The 16,440-nt window shown below is 45.0% G+C and overlaps 2 protein-coding genes and 1 non-coding gene across 4 annotated transcripts in view; all 3 read left to right on the top strand.

Annotated features, from left to right (window-relative positions):
* The window catches only part of arid4b (AT-rich interaction domain 4B), a 37,080-nt gene extending 25,192 nt beyond the window's left edge, over window positions 1-11,888 (top strand). The window contains exons 10-24 of one of the 2 annotated variants that reach the window (XM_006807655.3): window positions 1,085-1,161; window positions 1,822-1,970; window positions 2,068-2,140; window positions 2,323-2,417; window positions 2,513-2,610; window positions 2,793-2,991; window positions 3,128-3,333; window positions 5,547-5,729; window positions 6,795-6,879; window positions 6,978-7,173; window positions 7,297-8,514; window positions 8,672-8,782; window positions 8,974-9,198; window positions 9,283-9,429; window positions 9,588-11,888. In XM_006807655.3, the coding sequence (XP_006807718.2) occupies window positions 1,085-1,161; window positions 1,822-1,970; window positions 2,068-2,140; window positions 2,323-2,417; window positions 2,513-2,610; window positions 2,793-2,991; window positions 3,128-3,333; window positions 5,547-5,729; window positions 6,795-6,879; window positions 6,978-7,173; window positions 7,297-8,514; window positions 8,672-8,782; window positions 8,974-9,198; window positions 9,283-9,429; window positions 9,588-9,739 (3,214 nt within the window). In that variant the 3' untranslated portion in view covers window positions 9,740-11,888. The remainder of the gene's footprint in view (window positions 1-1,084; window positions 1,162-1,821; window positions 1,971-2,067; window positions 2,141-2,322; window positions 2,418-2,512; window positions 2,611-2,792; window positions 2,992-3,127; window positions 3,334-5,546; window positions 5,730-6,794; window positions 6,880-6,977; window positions 7,174-7,296; window positions 8,515-8,671; window positions 8,783-8,973; window positions 9,199-9,282; window positions 9,430-9,587) is intronic. The other variant, XM_006807656.3, reaches the window with a different exon arrangement.
* Window positions 11,889-13,484: 1,596 nt separating this feature from the next.
* On the top strand, window positions 13,485-15,281 carry tomm20a (translocase of outer mitochondrial membrane 20). The gene is made up of 5 exons (XM_006807654.3): window positions 13,485-13,674; window positions 13,977-14,023; window positions 14,113-14,194; window positions 14,376-14,518; window positions 14,773-15,281. The coding sequence occupies exons 1-5, from the start codon at window positions 13,551-13,553 to the stop codon at window positions 14,815-14,817; spliced, it is 441 nt and encodes a 146-aa protein (XP_006807717.1). The 5' UTR covers window positions 13,485-13,550; the 3' UTR covers window positions 14,818-15,281.
* Window positions 14,560-14,696, top strand: LOC118455652 (small nucleolar RNA SNORA14). The gene has a single exon (XR_004844222.1). It is a non-coding gene; the product is annotated as a small nucleolar RNA SNORA14 (small nucleolar RNA).
* Window positions 15,282-16,440: the final 1,159 nt, after the last annotated feature.

Here is a 16,440-nt window from a genome sequence, read left to right as displayed (position 1 = left end):
TGCTGAGTGTGCATCCTCGCTGTCGCTGCAGTGCTGCGTGATTTCCTTTAGCCCTTTTACTGCTTTCAAGTGCCTTTCCATTCTTCTGCACACACTTGTCACTGTTTATTATTCCACTTTTTATCTTTTCTGACAAGCTCTTCTCAGCTATTATCAGGCTGGCGTGGTTTGTTTTTTGAACAAGGGGTTTACATCCATAGGCCACGTGACCTCTCCCGCACAGCGCCCGGGGTCAGTGTGTTCGCTTTCCTCAGGAGAGTTGTGTATTGTTACTAATAACCATTTTCAAAAAAAAAAAACAATGGCTTGGAAAACATTTTGAGGGAAAGGAAGGTCAGATCCAGGGGTGAGGCGGGAGTTGTCAGGAAGTGGTTTTACTGTTTCCACTGTTACTACAGTAACCAGATCTGACAAGTCTTTCCTGTTTCCACTTTTTTTCCCCCCATGTAGCCAGCTTGCAAACTTGTCTGTGTTTTTAACCTGCAACAGAAAAAGACAGTGTAATGAGCGTGAGTGGGTTTTAAACGTCAGCTAAACAAACCTGCACGTGGTTTCTCTGAGTTACAGACAGGTGTCGTTGTCAGTGCAGTGTTTGTAGTGATTATCTAAGGAAATGCCAGGAAACCGAGCCGTTCTCTCAGTGTGAGGCCGTTTAGCTTTTATACACTTGTTTCTTTAAAATTTCACTCCATGACAAATCTAGTCATTGGATCTGCTCAGCTGCCTACAGATACCACAGCAAATCGCCTCACATTGCTCACCAGCCAAACCTCTGACTGCTTTCAGCTTACAAGCTTCACTGATCCGTGTGTCTGCCAAATCGCCAGCAGCTGACTGTGCCCAGCCGCTTTAGGGATGCTGTAAGAAAGTAGTCTGTGACCGCTCAGGTTTTTGGAGGCTTTGATTGGCGCACAGCTGTAAGGTTGTTTTAATGAATAAGACTATACAGTAGAGCTCTGAGCTGTTTGGACTTTGTTGTTTTAATAAAACTTTCTTTTTTTTTTTTGCAGCATTTTGTACATTTTCCACACATTCTGTTAACCTTTCTAATCAGAGTTGCTATATTTTTATTTATTTTTTGCAGTTACACGGTGCTACAGAAGGACGTCCGTGAGTTCGACAGCAGCTGCCCTCCAAAAGCTGACGCGAGCCTCAAACCCGGTGAGTTTGAAGTCGGTGCTACAGAAGTGGTGCGCAGCAGAGCATACCTTTTATCAGCCGTCTGCGGGCCGCTCTGTACGCTGACACACTTGGCAGAAAACACTCGCAGAGTGGAAGACCAGAGAAGTTTTGTTTATGTTCTGGAGAGAACGCAGCGGTGGAGAGCTCCTGTCACTCTGCAGTCTATTTTTAAAGTCCTCACTAAACTTTTTTTTATAAAAGTGCTACATTATTTTTCATTTTATTCAATTTTTTTTCCACCGCTGAGCTCGTACTCTCGTAATTGCACTTAGCAAACAGCTTTGTATTGTCCCCGTCTTGATATTCACAGGTGGTTGACTCACAACTGTGATATTTTCCACGTTACAAAAGCGTAAAACAAGCATCTGCCGAGGTGGTTAGATACTGCTAAAACCCACCTGTGACACTGTGGCTGGATGCTTCAGCTGCTGTGCGTCACTGTGCAAACACTGGCAGGTTTTCATGCTTCCAGAGCTCCTGGTCTTTTTTATACTGTAGCTCTTATGTGGGCGTATTATTGTTATTGTTGTATATAGTGTAGAGCACATTTTTAAAGGTATAAGTGTGTCTTTTGAGCATGTGTGATGCACGCACAGCTCCAAGAAGTGTTTACGAGGTTCGATTAATCCGCTCTTTCAGCGCTGGACGCAGCCCTGGAGTTCCAGAGGCAGCTGGTCGTGCCCAGCATCTGGAAGACAGAAGTGAAAGAGGAAAGTTCCAGCAGCGAAGAGGATGATGACGACGAAGAGGAGGAGCAGGAGGAGGATGCGAGTGGTGAAGAGGAGGAGGTAGAGACAGCACTTATCCTCTTATCCTACAACCTCCCAGATTTTTTATTTTTTTTTAAAAAGAGAGATGCCAAACTGTCTTGTTTCCTGTCTGCAGGAGGAGGTGGAGCCGTTCCCCGAGGAGAGGGAGAACTTCCTGCAGCAACTCTACAAGTTCATGGAAGACAGAGGTGAGAGCAGGGCAGGGACCAGTGTGATGTTTGAGGTTTATTTTCATTTGTGAGACGGGTTGTGAATTTTGTCTTTTTTTTTTTCCTATTAAAAAGAAAAATCATAATTTTCTCCAGCAGACAAACATGTTGTGCTGCTTTTCTTACCACATCCACCTGTGCCTTCTGCTTCTCCTCTTCAGGGACTCCCATTAACAAGCGGCCGGTTCTGGGCTACAGGAACCTCAACCTGTTCAAGCTCTACAGGCTGGTGCACAAACTGGGAGGTTTTGACAATGTGAGTGCTACTGCCCGCCCCTGAGAGCAGTTTGATGTCGCTCTTGTTTCGTTTGGTGTCGACTGTCTCTGAATTTTGTCTCCCTCGTTGAGCAGATTGAGAGCGGTTCTGTTTGGAAGCAAGTCTATCAGGATTTGGGAATCCCCGTGCTCAACTCAGCTGCTGGCTACAACGTCAAATGTGCTTACCGCAAGTACGTACAGACACTCCACAGCTCGAAAGCTTTCAAAATGCAAAATCCTCCAATCGACTTGCTCTTCATCTTTGTGTGATTAACTCTGAGCGGCGCAGGTATGTCGGCGTGCGTACGCTTTGGAGCAGTAAGATTAAACTTTGGAAAATCTTATTGGATGTGTTGAATGTCTCATCACGCAGGTACTTATACGGATTTGAGGAATACTGCACCTCCACTGCCATCACATTCAAAATGGACCTCCCTTTGAAGCAGGGGACCAAGGGGGAGGCGAAACCTGAGGGGGAGGCAGGGAAAACGGCTCCTACGTCATCAGTCACCGAAGAGCAGAAAGCCCAAGTGGACGGAGAACCTTGCAGCACACAGCCCGTTATCTGCAAGGTGCATTATCCCGAGTGCTGTCTGTTATTTTAGATGAATTTCTGCACACCTCCCATGTTTCTCATAATAAAGCATCATGTCTGTGACGCTTCTCAGTCTATAACCTTCACAATAATAAAGCGTCCTTCTCTCACAGGACGAGAAACCTGATTCGGCCCCGAGTAAAACGGAATCCGAAACATCGAAAACCGAGGGGAAAGAGGGCGGAAACGAGGGCGATGACGAAGAAGAGGACGGTCCGCACAAAGCCGACGCCGACGAGGGCTCGTCGACGGCTCGCCTCGGAGCCGACGACATGAAGGAGGAGCACGATGAGGAGCAGGAGAGCAAGGACAACTCTGGGTAGGTTCACTGAAGGGGATGCTCCCTCCTCCACAGTTGCTTAAAAAACAAAACGTATGGTCAGGGCACAAACGTGAGCTCCTGCATGGTAAAACTATTCCATGTGAAAGCAAAATAAGAATGCAAAAGGACTCGAGGTATTTGCTTTCCTTGGTGGCAGCACGATGCTAGAACACCATTAGCAGATGAGGAGCAGTGATCCTTCTGACCTTAAAAGTACTAATACGCCGTATACTCTTACCTGCTAACCAGAGAGAGGCGCGCTCTCCTCTCTCTCTCCTCTAACTAAGCTCTTATCCACTGCCCTTTGTGCTATTATTATTCCTTGTTGCTTAGTCGACATCGGCTGGCAGAGACATCTTAGAGCACCAAAGCCTGACTGCTACCTTTCACCTGGCATGTCATGCTGTGCTTTCTTGCTGTCTCTCGCTCGCTAGGATTGTTTGACCATGCCGAGCCTCTCTCACTCAGTGCACAACATGGCCGTGCTCTTCTTGATTCCTGCCCTTTCCTGATCTCTCTCTCTCTGCCACCCTTTTCCTGTCTTTTCTCTCATCTTTTTGGCTTTCAGTGTTCAGCTTTATTTAAATGTTCCATGTGTGTGAATGTTGTCATAGATGCATTAACCCTCCAGTTGTGAGATATGTATATATCTTTATATATACAGTGCTTGAGATGCTTTTAGAGGAAAACTCTGAGTGTTGGTAAATGGATTGTTGTACAGTTTGGCCTCAGCAGTCGCATTTTCCCTGTTGCTTCCTGTGATTAGCGCCGTCTGTCCAGCTCAGACCTGTTTGTTCAACGTCCACAGTGACAGATGTACAGTTGTGTTGTTTGGACTGCTGAAAGCTAGAAAACAGTTTCTTGGTTTATTGAGTTTCTGTGTCTGACTGAAGGACTGCAAAATTCCTGCACGTTATGAGGAGGTTATCTGTAGTTTATACCAACCGTGGCCACAGGTACCTGCTGATAGAAGACCACTTGTGACCTCTATGACAGTCAGAAGTCTCCTTGATCCTTCGGCTTTGTCGGGATCAACGTCCTTGCAGATTACGAGTTTACAGATGCACTCAGTGGACAAGCCGCAGGCTGATCTGATCTGAGCTTTTCTGATCATATCAAACCTGTTTGATGTTTACAGGCTGTAAACTGGAACAGACCGGTGTTGTGTCAGGGTCACGTTTTCATTCCAGCATCAGCACAGACGGCGTGTAGCCACTGAAACTAGCTTACTGTGAGCTTAAACGAGAAGGCGATGCATTAGTAGGAGACATCGATGAGTTATTGTTGAGTTCTTGCTGGACAGGTGCTTATTTTTACGATGAAGCCTTCTCAACAGCTTTGCTGAAAAGTTCATTTGGACTGTTGACCTTTTGGCTTTTATTCATAATGATGAGCACTGCAGTTGAATTGTGCTCATTTTGAGCAAGACGAGTCTTAATCTACGTGATATTTGTGTGTTTTATTTATTTTTCAATCTGGGGTGGAAATGTTTTTTAAAAATCAGTCGGCTCCTGGAAATAAGCCCGTCTGCACGTTCTGAGGAGCTAAGTTTGGGAGGGACTGTGAGGCGTGCTGTGCTGTAGATGTTGTTTGTCGCAGCGGGCCGACTAGGACCTCGCAGCTGTGCTTCCTCTCAGTGCTGTAGCCTCGCTTTAAGTTGCTGCGTTGCCTGTCCCGTTGCGCTTTGCCATGCTTAACCCACCCCACGAGGCCCCCTGGCGCCTAAAACACTTACTGACACCCCTGCACCACCCCTATATCTCCTGATTGTTTCCCTCTAGCTCCTTCTTGTGGCTGCTTTGTTTCTTTACAGCGTGCGTACGAGGGTGAATGAGAATCCCCTGTGTGTGTGTGTGTGGGGTTAGACAGCATAACAGTAGTGTGATTTCTTATCATCATTAATTTTTACTATGAAAGAATAAAGAATGATGTGTTTTGTTTGTTTTTTTGCTGAAACACTTCATGTACTGTTCTTTGACTGGCTTTTCTATTAATGATGCAGCTGGACTAGAGCTAAGGCAGCTTATGTTTCTGTGCAGGTGAAGGTGTAGTGTTGTAATGGGACAGGGAAAGGCAAGGGTGGAGCAAATAGACTAGAAAACAGGCTTGTTATAGCAGCAGGCAGCGAGTTGGGGGTGGATGGGTGAGGGTGGTGGTTTTTGTGGTGTTATAGCCTAGGGCCAGGAAGTGCTGAACTGTTTTTCTTGCAGGGATGACAGCAGTCAGGAGGGGGAGGAAGGGGAGGAGTTTGAGTGTTACCCCCCGGGGATGAAGGTGCAGGTGAGGTATGGGCGAGGCCGCAATCTGAAGACGTACGAGGCCACTGTGAAAGAGGCAGACGTGGAGGGGGGAGAGGTGCTCTACCTGGTGCACTACTGTGGCTGGAACGTCAGGTAAGACAGGACCTGGGGAGAAATCACCTAAACGTCTATTTTCACCCTAATTCAAAAGAAAACAGACCAAAAAAACAAATTTTTAAAAATCCATCTCTTAACTCATGGGATCACTGCCTACGTGGGTGTCCCCGCAGCAGTAACCCTTCCTCACAATTCTGCTTCGTGTGAACCAGTGCCATGGTCAGCACTCTGATTATGGAGAGCACTGGGCCATCTAGTGGCAGAAACACAACTGAGTATCGGGTTGATGCGGATTCACTCCTCAGCTTCCTCTCTCTCAGTTTTGACCAAAATCCCCTGTCTGTCTGTCCCCCAGCTGTCTGTCTCTCAAACAGATTTACAGACAGCCTGATTTTTTTATTTCTTTTTTTCTTTTTAACCAATTTGAAGTCTTTTAACAATCAAACAAAAACTTCCAATCCTTCAATGTGATATTTGAATGTGAGCTAACACTGAATGGCCAACCTAAGTGCTGCTACACTCACCTCTACCTCTCAACCCTCTCCCCCCTCCCCAGCGGGTCAGGGTTAAACGCAGTGTTGAGTAGAGTGTTAGGGTACCATGACACAGAGGTTAACTAGTGCAATCGGCATTTCATCGTCTCAATGTTGTTGTGTGGTCCTCTAGCACTCTATAAAAGACAGTGGGATGTTCTCTGCATTGTGTCTGTTGTGTGTGATGTTGTGAAACTTTTTTCTTCCATCCCCCCCTCCCCTCCTCCTCATACGACCCACTTCCTCGGTATTGTGTGAATTCTACTGAATATGATTTGTGTGGTGGTCGGTGTTCTATCTTGTTTCTTTCTTCATCGTAAAAAGGTTGTGTCTTTTTTTCCACATAACACCATGGGATTTCTTCTCTTGCTGTTGAGGCTTACTGTGTCACAGCAATATGTCGGGGTCAGACAGTAGAAGCGTCTGTGTGGTGGTGGGTGGTGTGAGAGAATATTTCACAGCTCCTTCTTCAAAGTCCTAAATGATGAAACTCTTTCTCGTCTTTGTACTTGATTTTTTTTTCTTTTTTTTTCTTCTTTCTTTCTTTTTCTTTTTTTTTTTTTTATAGATATGATGAGTGGATCAAAGCAGACAAGATTGTGCGACCCGCCAATAAGAATGTACCAAAAATAAAGCACCGTAAAAAAATAAAGGTATGACTTTGGAGAGCCGGTGACTTTAATTAAGTCTTAAAATCCCGGTTTGGTGTCGTGAAGTGAAAGGCTGACTGACTTATGTTGACTTCTGGCAGAAAATGCAAGACAATTTGGAGAGGCTCGATGACAGGGAGGTCCTCGGCCCTTCGTCCAACGCTAACCGCGTCCCGCGCTCCAAGTGTGGCCTGAGCCAGGACGTCTTTTCCAAGATGGACGAGGGTGAGGACAAAGGGCCTCAGCAGTCTCCAGTCAAGGCTATAGAAATTACTTCTATCCTCAATGGCCTGCAAGGTAGCAACACTCATTAGCCTGTAGTGGTCATGCACACTTGCAGCAGATTAGGACCGCGTCACTCTGATGTGTGTTGTTTTGTCTTTTTAACGACCTAATATAGCTTTGTTCTGTTTGCTTCAGCCTCCGAGGTGTCCACAGATGAAAGCGAGCATGAAGCTGAGGAGGGAGAGCATAACGAAGAGGATCAGCCAGGGAGCCGTCTCAGAAAAGGCCAACCAGAGCCACCGCAAATTCCAGAGCGCTGGGAGGGCGGAGCCCCCCCCGAAGGGTCCAAACCCTGTCCTGTCACGGGAAAGACCCAGGACACCGTCAGTGTGGAGAGCCCAGATGCCGGAAAGCGCAGAAGCCAACCAGAGTCGGAGGGAGAGGCGAGCACGAGGAAGAGGAAAGCTGACAGCGCAGCAGAGAGGACTCCAAAAGGTCAATCCAAAGCTAAGACCAGGAACACCAGGAGTGCTGACTGGCTACCTGCGGGTTCTCCGATGAGAGCGGAGGAGAGAGCAGCCGCTCCTGGAGAGGAGAGAGGGGCCTCATCTAGCAGCAGTTCAGATGATGAGGGTGCAGCTGTGGCCGAGGCTCAGCCTGAGGAAAGTGAGCGAACCCGCCCCAAAACCAAGGGGTCACCGACCAAGAAGTACAACGGAATGAAGGAGAAAAGCAAAACCAGCAGACAAGGAGGCTTCTGGGAGATTCCCGAAAAGAGAGCCAAAGTTTCTGGGAATGTAGAGGAAAGGCCCGCCGTTCGCCCTAAAGGACAAAAAGACGTGTGGTCCAGCATCCAGGCCCAGTGGCCAAAGAAGACTCTCAAGGAGTTATTCTCTGACTCGGACACGGAGGCCGCAAACTCTCCTCCCCCACCGGTGTCCTCGTGTATGGAAGAGCCAAGCGTCGAGCAGGACGCGAGAGGCGAGGACGACACCTCACAGGAGCAGATGGAGACCGAGAAGCTCCGGGAGTTCCCGAGCAGCGGGAGCAACTCTGTACTCAACACGCCACCGACGACGCCGGAGTCCCCATCGGGAGGAGGAGGCAGCGCCGTGGAAGAGTCTGGTCAAGCGCAGCCTTCCTCCCCGCCCCCATCCATACCCGCTGCCTTGCCTTCAGAGCCGGTTTCGGACGCTCTTCCCACAGGGCCGGTACAGGAGGAGGTGATGGGCGGGCGCAGCGAGACAGATAGCAGCACAGTGGAGGTGGAGAGTCTAGGAGGAGAGCTGCAGGACGAAGGGGCGAGTTCCCCCTCAAAGGTGTTCGACGTCAGCCTCTCGTGCAACAGCAGCAGCAGCTGCAGCCTCGAGCTGAGCAACAGCAGCCAGCAGGAGAGCGAACAGAAGTCCAAAGGTACGAGTGGCAGCAAAAATCTATTTTAACAGGTTTATTTTTCAGTGACACAACTCATTATTTTTCTTCAGGATGCAATACTGAAGAAACAGAGGCTGACTACTCATTTCACAGTCCGCCTATTCCCTCACCGTCTTCTCGCTGTTTTCTTTTGTAGCGTCTGCGAGTCAGAAGCGGCAGAAAGAATCACAGACTGGCGGCGCAACAAAGAAACACAAGCCAAACCGCAAGAGCCTCGGTGTGCCTCCCAAAAAGAATAGGAAAACAGGTAAGAAGAGCTGTGGGTGGAAATGATGACACCCGCTAACGCTCTCATTTTCAGCGCCAGCACTGCTTTCATGTGTCTCCGTTTCATTTATTAACCCGTTTGCAGGCATCATGTAACAGATTCCAGGTAGGAGAGGAAATGAGGCGTTTCCTGTTCACTGCATTTTCTTTCTTTTTCCTCTTTTTCTTCAGCCAACAGCAGTGACAGCGAGGACCAGTCTGTTGTTGAGGGCACTGCCAAATCAACTGCCTCTAAAAACAACCCATCGGAGCTGAAGGCTGCCACTTCGCCCAAATGTCACGGGCGATCTCCCCCTTCGAGCCATAAATACCACAAGCAGGGTGATGCAGACCATGCACAGCACCGGGATAACCACGGAAGATCGCCGCGGGTGTACAAGTGGAGTTTCCAGATGTGTGAGTATCCAACCCATTTGGTTTATGCTTGTCAGCTCTTTAGCGCTTCTTGTGAACCTATCCTTTCATTTTGGGTGCTCTCAGCTGATCTGGAGAAGATGACCAGCCTGGAGAGGATCTCGTTTCTTCAGGAGAAACTTCAGGACATCAGGAATCACTACCTCTCCCTCAAGTCTGAGGTCGCCTCTATCGACAGACGACGAAAACGCATGAAGAAGAAGGAACGGGAAAGTGAGTCAGCTCTTTATTGCCTGAAATAATAACTAGCATGTTATTTACTAAATTTGGTTCACCATTAAAGCAAGAGGAGTAAAACAGGAAGTCACTGTCGCATCTTTTTTTTTTTTTTTTTTTAATCAGCTTAACCAATCACTGCTTCTGCTCTGCAGGCACAGTGGCCGCTTCCTCCTCATCATCCTCCTCCTCCTCACCGTCCTCCAGCTCGCTCACAGCGGCAGTCATGCTGACGCTGGCAGACCCTCCGGTATCGTCCTCATCGTCCTCATCTCAGAACTCCGGGGTTTCAGTGGAGTGCAGGTGACAGGACGACCCAGCAAGGAGCCACACCGCACGAAGCACTTAACCAGCACCCTGGGGTCAGCGCCCCGATTCCCTTTCAACAGGATGAAAAAGTCGACCCACATACTGTAACTACGGGGCACAAAAACCAGACCAGAGACAAAAAAAACACAAAAAAAACAAAACAGAAGAAACAAGCACTATTTTTTACAGACAACTGTTTTCTCGGCAAGCTAATGGCACTTAAGTGCACTTTTATGACGATTGTGTAGGGGTGGGGCGGGTGAAATTTGTCCAAAAAAACCAAACCCAACATATATACAGATTTGACTTTTGTGCTTTACTTAATTGAACATTTAAAAGAATTGTTTTTGCAAGCAATAATTGTTTCCATTTGATAAAGTTGTATTGCAAAGGGATGATTTCCAGTGAAGACCATCTGTCATCTGTCCTCGTAGCCCAACATGGCGCTCGCTATGTTATTTCTGGAAATCTGGAGGAGAAACGCTGCCACATTGGCATTAAGGGCATAGGAAAGGTAACTTTGCTATGTTTCTCTCTGTTTCATTAAAAAAAAAAACACAAAGAAAAATAAAAAGGACCTTCATGTGGATGGGGTTGCCCTCCCCATGTACAGGCAATCGCTCCTGTACATGGTCTGAATCAAGTAGGTGGTGATGGATAAGGTTTCAGCACCATCGTATGTCCGCTGATGGCCTCAGTGGATCATAAGGAATGATACTGTAGTGCCTTTTTTTTTTTTCTTGTTGTTGTTGTTCTCCGCGGGGGCACTTTGAGAAACGGACAGTACTTTCTTTTCCTGATCCTCTTCTCAGATCAGAGCGTTAGCTGGAACAACGTGTCCCATATAAAAGACTGCAGAACGCTGTGAGTGAGCGAGTGAGCGGGCAGTGAAGGGCTAAGTCTTGGCAGGTAACGACGGGATGTTATCAGTGTATTAGGATTATTACGGTAATTGTAAAAGCAGAGCTCCTGTGTTGGATCACCTGCAAATCTACTACTGAATACTCATCCACAGATTACTGTTGAGGTAACAGTCTAAAATGTGCAATGATGGAGGTTGGCGAATGCAATGGATGCATTAAATCAGTTCATCAGCGTTTTTAAAAGCCCATCTGCTTTTTTTCATTATGTTTCCATCCTCCATTTTTTTTCAATCCCCCCACTTCAGTTGCATCAGCTTCACTGATGTTGATGTTGCATATCTGCAACCGGATCGAGTCAAAAGTCAGAACACACACAATCAAAGCCGAACTCCACGTTTTCAGTGTTTCCACCTACATGAATTTATTTAATTAAGTACATTTTCACTTCATCGAAGTGACGCACACTTTATTGGCATGACATGCCTGCTTCTCACACTCATCCCTACCAAAAGAAAAGAAAAAAAAAAGTTTGACTCTGTTTCTTGTACTATGACCAGAATAAAGGTAGAGATATTGTAAATGTGCATTTATATGATAAGGTGACGTACATGTATACATTTCTGAAGACATCTCCAGTGTTTCCTTTGTATAGACCCCCCTACTGTATGATAACCGGAAGTTACATTTTGTTCGGCACTTGTATGTAACTGTATGCTTTTGTTATAAATTTGTATATTGAGAAGTGTTTTGAGTCGAGCTATTTAATATCTTGCACTGTTAATAACATGTACTTTTCTGTACAGACAGTTTTATGGTTTTAACTGTAGTTTGAGTGTAAATAACTGAGGGTTGCAGCATGTTCCGTTTTTGTTTTTTTGTCCTCTTTCTTGTTCTCAATTTATTTGAGCTCATTTAATGTTGTTCTGTTTTCCCTTTCTCATCAGTTTTGAGTCTTTATCTAATTTTATGTTTGCTTTAGTTTTTATCCAGTTTTTCTTTGTGTCTTTTGTTTTTCTATAGCTTGTGCTTGTGAGAGAAGAATGGTGGTTTTCGGATGTGGCTGAACTATTTTCCAACCTGTACATGGCCTAAAGCTAAAGCTGTACGAACTTGTATACAGGAAAAAGTCTGTGTCATAGATCAACAGAAAGTAACGGAGCTTATTGAAAAATGCTCAATAGTATTTATTAGGCTCATCTGAGGATGGTCATTGTGTAATTTATTGTAAAAATGTAAGCAAAGCAGAAGCCTCTGTTTGAAATAAATGCCATAGTTTGTGAAGTACTCGGTGTGTCTCTTGCATCAGTGGTGGAAAGTAGTCAAGTCTTTGAAGCACTTTACTCAGACACGTCTCTGTTATTATATCATTCAGTGATGACCAGCAACTGTTATCACTTCTATCAAAGCAGAGGATTTTGGCAATTTGCCAGTCTGCAGCATTCAGCGGTGTGTTAGCATAACAGCAACAAGGAAAGACATCAGCAATCATTTTAGGGAACCTGCCCGTCAATTTGGAAAGGCTTTTAAGGCAGCGTCCAAACAATATGAAGCCAATCGCTCTACAGCGAGAAAGATAAAAACTACTAGAGTGGGCATCCCAGGAAATTCACCCCAGGTTTATGACAGCACAATTAGAAAAAGACTGGACAAGTATCATGTGTTTTGTCTCCAGAGAAAGCCTTTCTTCCCCAAAAAGAACATGGCAGCAGTGTTGGTTTAAAAATGTGCACCTGAACAAACCACAAGATTTCTGGAACAATGCCCTCAGAGCAGACAAGACCAAAGTAGATACATCAGACCATAATACCCAGCACCATGTTTGTTATAAACCAAACTACACATCAGCACAACCCCCTCATACTAATTGTCAAGCATGGTGGCTGGTGGAGGGGTGATGATTAGGGCTTGTTTTGCAGCTACAGGACGTGGACGTGTTGCAGTTAGTCGACCACAAAGACCTCTGTATACCAAAGTATTCTAGAGCCAAATGTGAGGCCATCTGTCCGACAGCTAAAGCTTGGCCAAAATTTCATGCAACAGGACAATGATTCCAAATACAGAAGCAAATCTACAACAGAATAGCTTAAAAAAACAAAATGATGAAGGTGCTGCAGTGGAATGCTGCGGTGAGATAAGAGATCTGTGCATAAATCAATGCCGGCAAACCTCAACCATCTGAAGCAACTTTATAAAAAAGAGTAAGTGAAAATTCCTCCACAAAGATGTGAGAAACTGATAAAGTCATACAGAGGTGGTTCTGTTATAGGGGTGTGCTTAGTTTTTCCTCTTGGTCTAATTTTTGTTAAATAAATAAGAAATAAAAACTTTTTTTTAAATATCTAAGACGTAAAACCTTAGAACTGAAAGACTACATTTTAACCATAAATTTAAATACTTGTTTTTGTTAGTTTGTACATAATTATTTTTTTAAATGCGGCATTTTAACTTTTTATCAATTTATATTAATATTAGTATTATATTATGTATTTATAATATTTATATCTTAAATATTATTCTTCATCATTTTGATTTTAATTTAAAGCATGGCTGGGTAAAAGTGCTAAGGGGCGAAATGTGGGCAAACAAATTACTCGACAGATTATTATTGGTAATTTAACTACATTATACATTAATTTTGGTAAAGTACAGATTATTAACCAGATTAATGATGGTTAAAAGCAACTAATCTTTGTGCGTTATTTATATTTGTCTTTGCTAATTAGCACAGGCAGTATATAAAATATTATACAGTCTATGGTTATTAGTGGATGTTTTATTTCCTTAGTTTGAGCTTGTTTGTTGCTAACGCAGATGTTTTGGGGTAATTTGGGTCACATTTCCCGCCTTCGTCTACGTCATCACTTACGTACTTCCTGGCACACTTCCTCAGCAGCGTGCTAGCTGCTAGTCAGCGGCGAGCGTGGCTGTTCATAAGTAGTTTGAGAAATGTTGAGCGGCAGGACGAGCGCGCTGGTGGCCGGGGTGTGTGGTGCTCTTTTCATCGCATACTGTGTTTACTTTGACAGGAAGCGGCGGAGTGACCCCTGTTTCAAGGAAAAGTTACGTGAGCGTAAGTGTGCAGGTCAACGGCGTAAACTTAGCATCGGTAGCACGTTAGCCTCCACGTGACCGCGAGGACATTAAAAAAACCACTCAAAGCTTCTGGAAACTAATCAAGACTGCGTATTTTCTATAGTCTTTTAAGCTCCGAGTATGGTAACATTTACTCTTAATATTATGTCCCTCAGCTGCAGAAGAAGAAAAAGCATGCTACAAGTAACAGCTAGCAAACTTATTGCCTCGTGTTTTCCGTGTTCTAGAACAGCAACTAAACATGCAGCATGGTCTTAAAAACCCACTTCTCTCTCACAGGTCGACGAAAGCAAAAGGTTTCCAGTGAGAAGACCGTGCTTACAAAGGTAGGACATGTAGAAAATAATCGATTTTTGTCTCATTTTGTTTAGTTGGAGCTTAAATTTGTTTTTTGTTTATTAACTTGACTTTGAAGCTGCCGAACTTGAAGGACGAAGAAGCTGTCCAGAAATTCTTCTTGGAGGAAATCCAGCTGGCAGAGGAGCTCCTTGCACAAGGTCAGCCACATGTTCATTCACAGAAAACACATGGAAGCTTGCTGCATGCAAGACACACCACTCATATCACTGTAACTGTGGCTACACTGGTGTAGTGTCTCTCTACAAAGTTTTAAGCCCTGATCAATTTTTAATATGCTTGTTTTTTGTGGTCTGTAAACCTGTTTCTTCCCTAACCCAGGTGAATTTGACAAAGGTGTAGACCACCTGACCAATGCCATTGCAGTATGTGGTCAACCTCAGCAGCTACTTCAGGTGCTTCAGCAGACGCTGCCTGCTCCAGTCTTCCAAATGTTGCTCACCAGACTACCCAGCATCAGCCAGGTGAGAGTGACCTGCATTTCCTTGTTTTTGTTTTTTTTGTTTAGCATCCTTGAAAACCCCCCAGTTGCCATTTGTGATTTCTGGGACAAGAAAGGGTGCAAGAATAAACCTTAGAATCATCCAAAGCTGAGAGCTGTGTGTCAGTAGCTCTCTGTTATTTCACCTCTAAGACAAAAATACTTAACGGCCCGTGTAATTGATTTGCCTTTCTGTAATGGGTAATCCCTGAAAGATATTTTCTTCCTCTCTTTCAGCGACTCATCGACACTCAGTCTTTAGCAGAAGATGACGTCGAATGAACGTGTGTGTGAATGAGATGGAAATCCATGAGGGAAGGGGGGTTTTAGACACTGTCACTGCTGCACGGTTCAGTTGCTTGCAAATTCTGAGCTTCACTGGCCATCGGTTGAGATGACTTTCCCTCCATCACAGCACTTTGAGGTGGACGAAAGTCTGCCAGGTTACATTTATCGAAATGCATTCCTCCTTTCCAACATATTGGTTATTATGTAGCCATTTGTTTGTATTTAAAGTGCAACCTAAGTATGTAAACAGGAATGTAGACGGTTTGTTCTGTTTGTGACTTGGACTGAAGAGTCTGTCTACTCTAAGCTGAACACTTGCTTGTGGTATGTTTATATAAATGATTTTGCAGGTTAATTAAAATGTACTTTTTACAAAACAAAACAGAAACATTCCAGTCTTTCACCTGGGTTTTTGTTTTTTGTGTCTGTGTAATACTACAATAAAACATGATAACATGTGTTGACTTTTTGATTGTCCACTTGCCAGTAGATGGCAGTAGCAATGCACAGGAAAACCTGAAGCATTTAGTTCTGAAATATGGAGCAAGGGCACTTTCACTTTCCCCTCAAATAAAGGGTGTGCAGGGACAAGTATATGTTTGTATCAATAAATATTAATGAACACGGAGGGGAGTGAGCCAACCTATTGTACTTATCCCATCCATGTAGGTGCAAAACAAAAGATCTGTGAATTGCTGACATTAGTAATAAAACAGATGCTGCTGAAATGTGGTTAAATTGCCATTGTGAGAGTATTTGTTTCCAGCCAGAATGCTGAAACCTCATCTTGTACGAGTCCAATGAACCACAATGTCTTTATTGTGTGTGCAGGAATATAAAACTGGAGCAGCTTGTAGGGGAAGGGAGTGGGTCTGCTTGGATGTGTGTCTCTTGGAAGACAAATAGAGCTGTAATTATTTTTATCCCTCTCTGCAGCTGTTTTTTTCTTTCTTTTTAAGGGCTCTGGCCAGAGCAGCCCAGGCCTGAAGTTTTGCCATGAAACAAGAGTAGGGGGAAAATAGTTTTTCAACATTAGGAATGAAAAAGGAACAGCGGCCCAGAAATGTCGAGTGCAGACTAAATGGTAGACAGTGTTCCATTTTCCATGAACTCATGTGATCACTCTTCAGTCTTTTCTCCACCACTCCTGGTGTTTAGCCACTTGGTGGAAATGGAGAAGCCTGTCAGGGGCCTGCAGAGTCCACTGGCGCTAGGTGTGTGCATGCAGAAGAAGTGACTCGTTGTTAATCTATCCTTCGGGGAGGCGGAGAAGAAAAATAACAGACTGTGTTGGAGGTCAAACTGAAATCTGTGGTCTGCTGCTGGCAGATCGAGGCTAGAAGCAGGTTCAGACTTCTCCACGGAGCGCAACACTGGCCTGCCTCTCCTGTAAATAAACACTGCTGCTGGCCTCGTGCTCTGTCCCCTGCAGACTGGAAGGAGCTCAGGGGTCACTGAAGGATGCCAGATAGGCCCTTCCTTCTCTGAAAGCGTGCCAGCACAAAATAAACCCATTGAAACAGGCCCTGACACGAGGACAGACGCTGTTTGATTTAAGTATGACACAGCAAATCCAGTTTCGGGGCAGAAACCACACCCCGAGTGAAGAGTGGGATA

Source organism: Neolamprologus brichardi, chromosome 13 (genome assembly GCF_056152115.1).
Source record: "Neolamprologus brichardi isolate AB-2024 chromosome 13, ASM5615211v1, whole genome shotgun sequence".
Taxonomy (NCBI): Eukaryota; Metazoa; Chordata; class Actinopteri; order Cichliformes; family Cichlidae; genus Neolamprologus; species Neolamprologus brichardi.
The sequence above is the reverse complement of the archived record's forward strand: the minus strand, read 5'-3'. Positions and strand labels throughout refer to the sequence as shown.

What these genes read in the sequence shown, in the direction of transcription:
- tomm20a (XM_006807654.3), top strand. Translation starts at nt 13,551, where the DNA reads ATGTTGAGCGGCAGGACGAGCGCGCTGGTGGCCGGGGTGTGTGGTGCT. An exon ending in CAAGGAAAAGTTACGTGAGC is followed by an intron (nt 13,675 to 13,976) that starts GTAAGTGTGCAG and finishes TCTCTCTCACAG; the next exon opens with GTCGACGAAAGCAAAAGGTT. An exon ending in AGAGGAGCTCCTTGCACAAG is followed by an intron (nt 14,195 to 14,375) that starts GTCAGCCACATG and finishes TCCCTAACCCAG; the next exon opens with GTGAATTTGACAAAGGTGTA.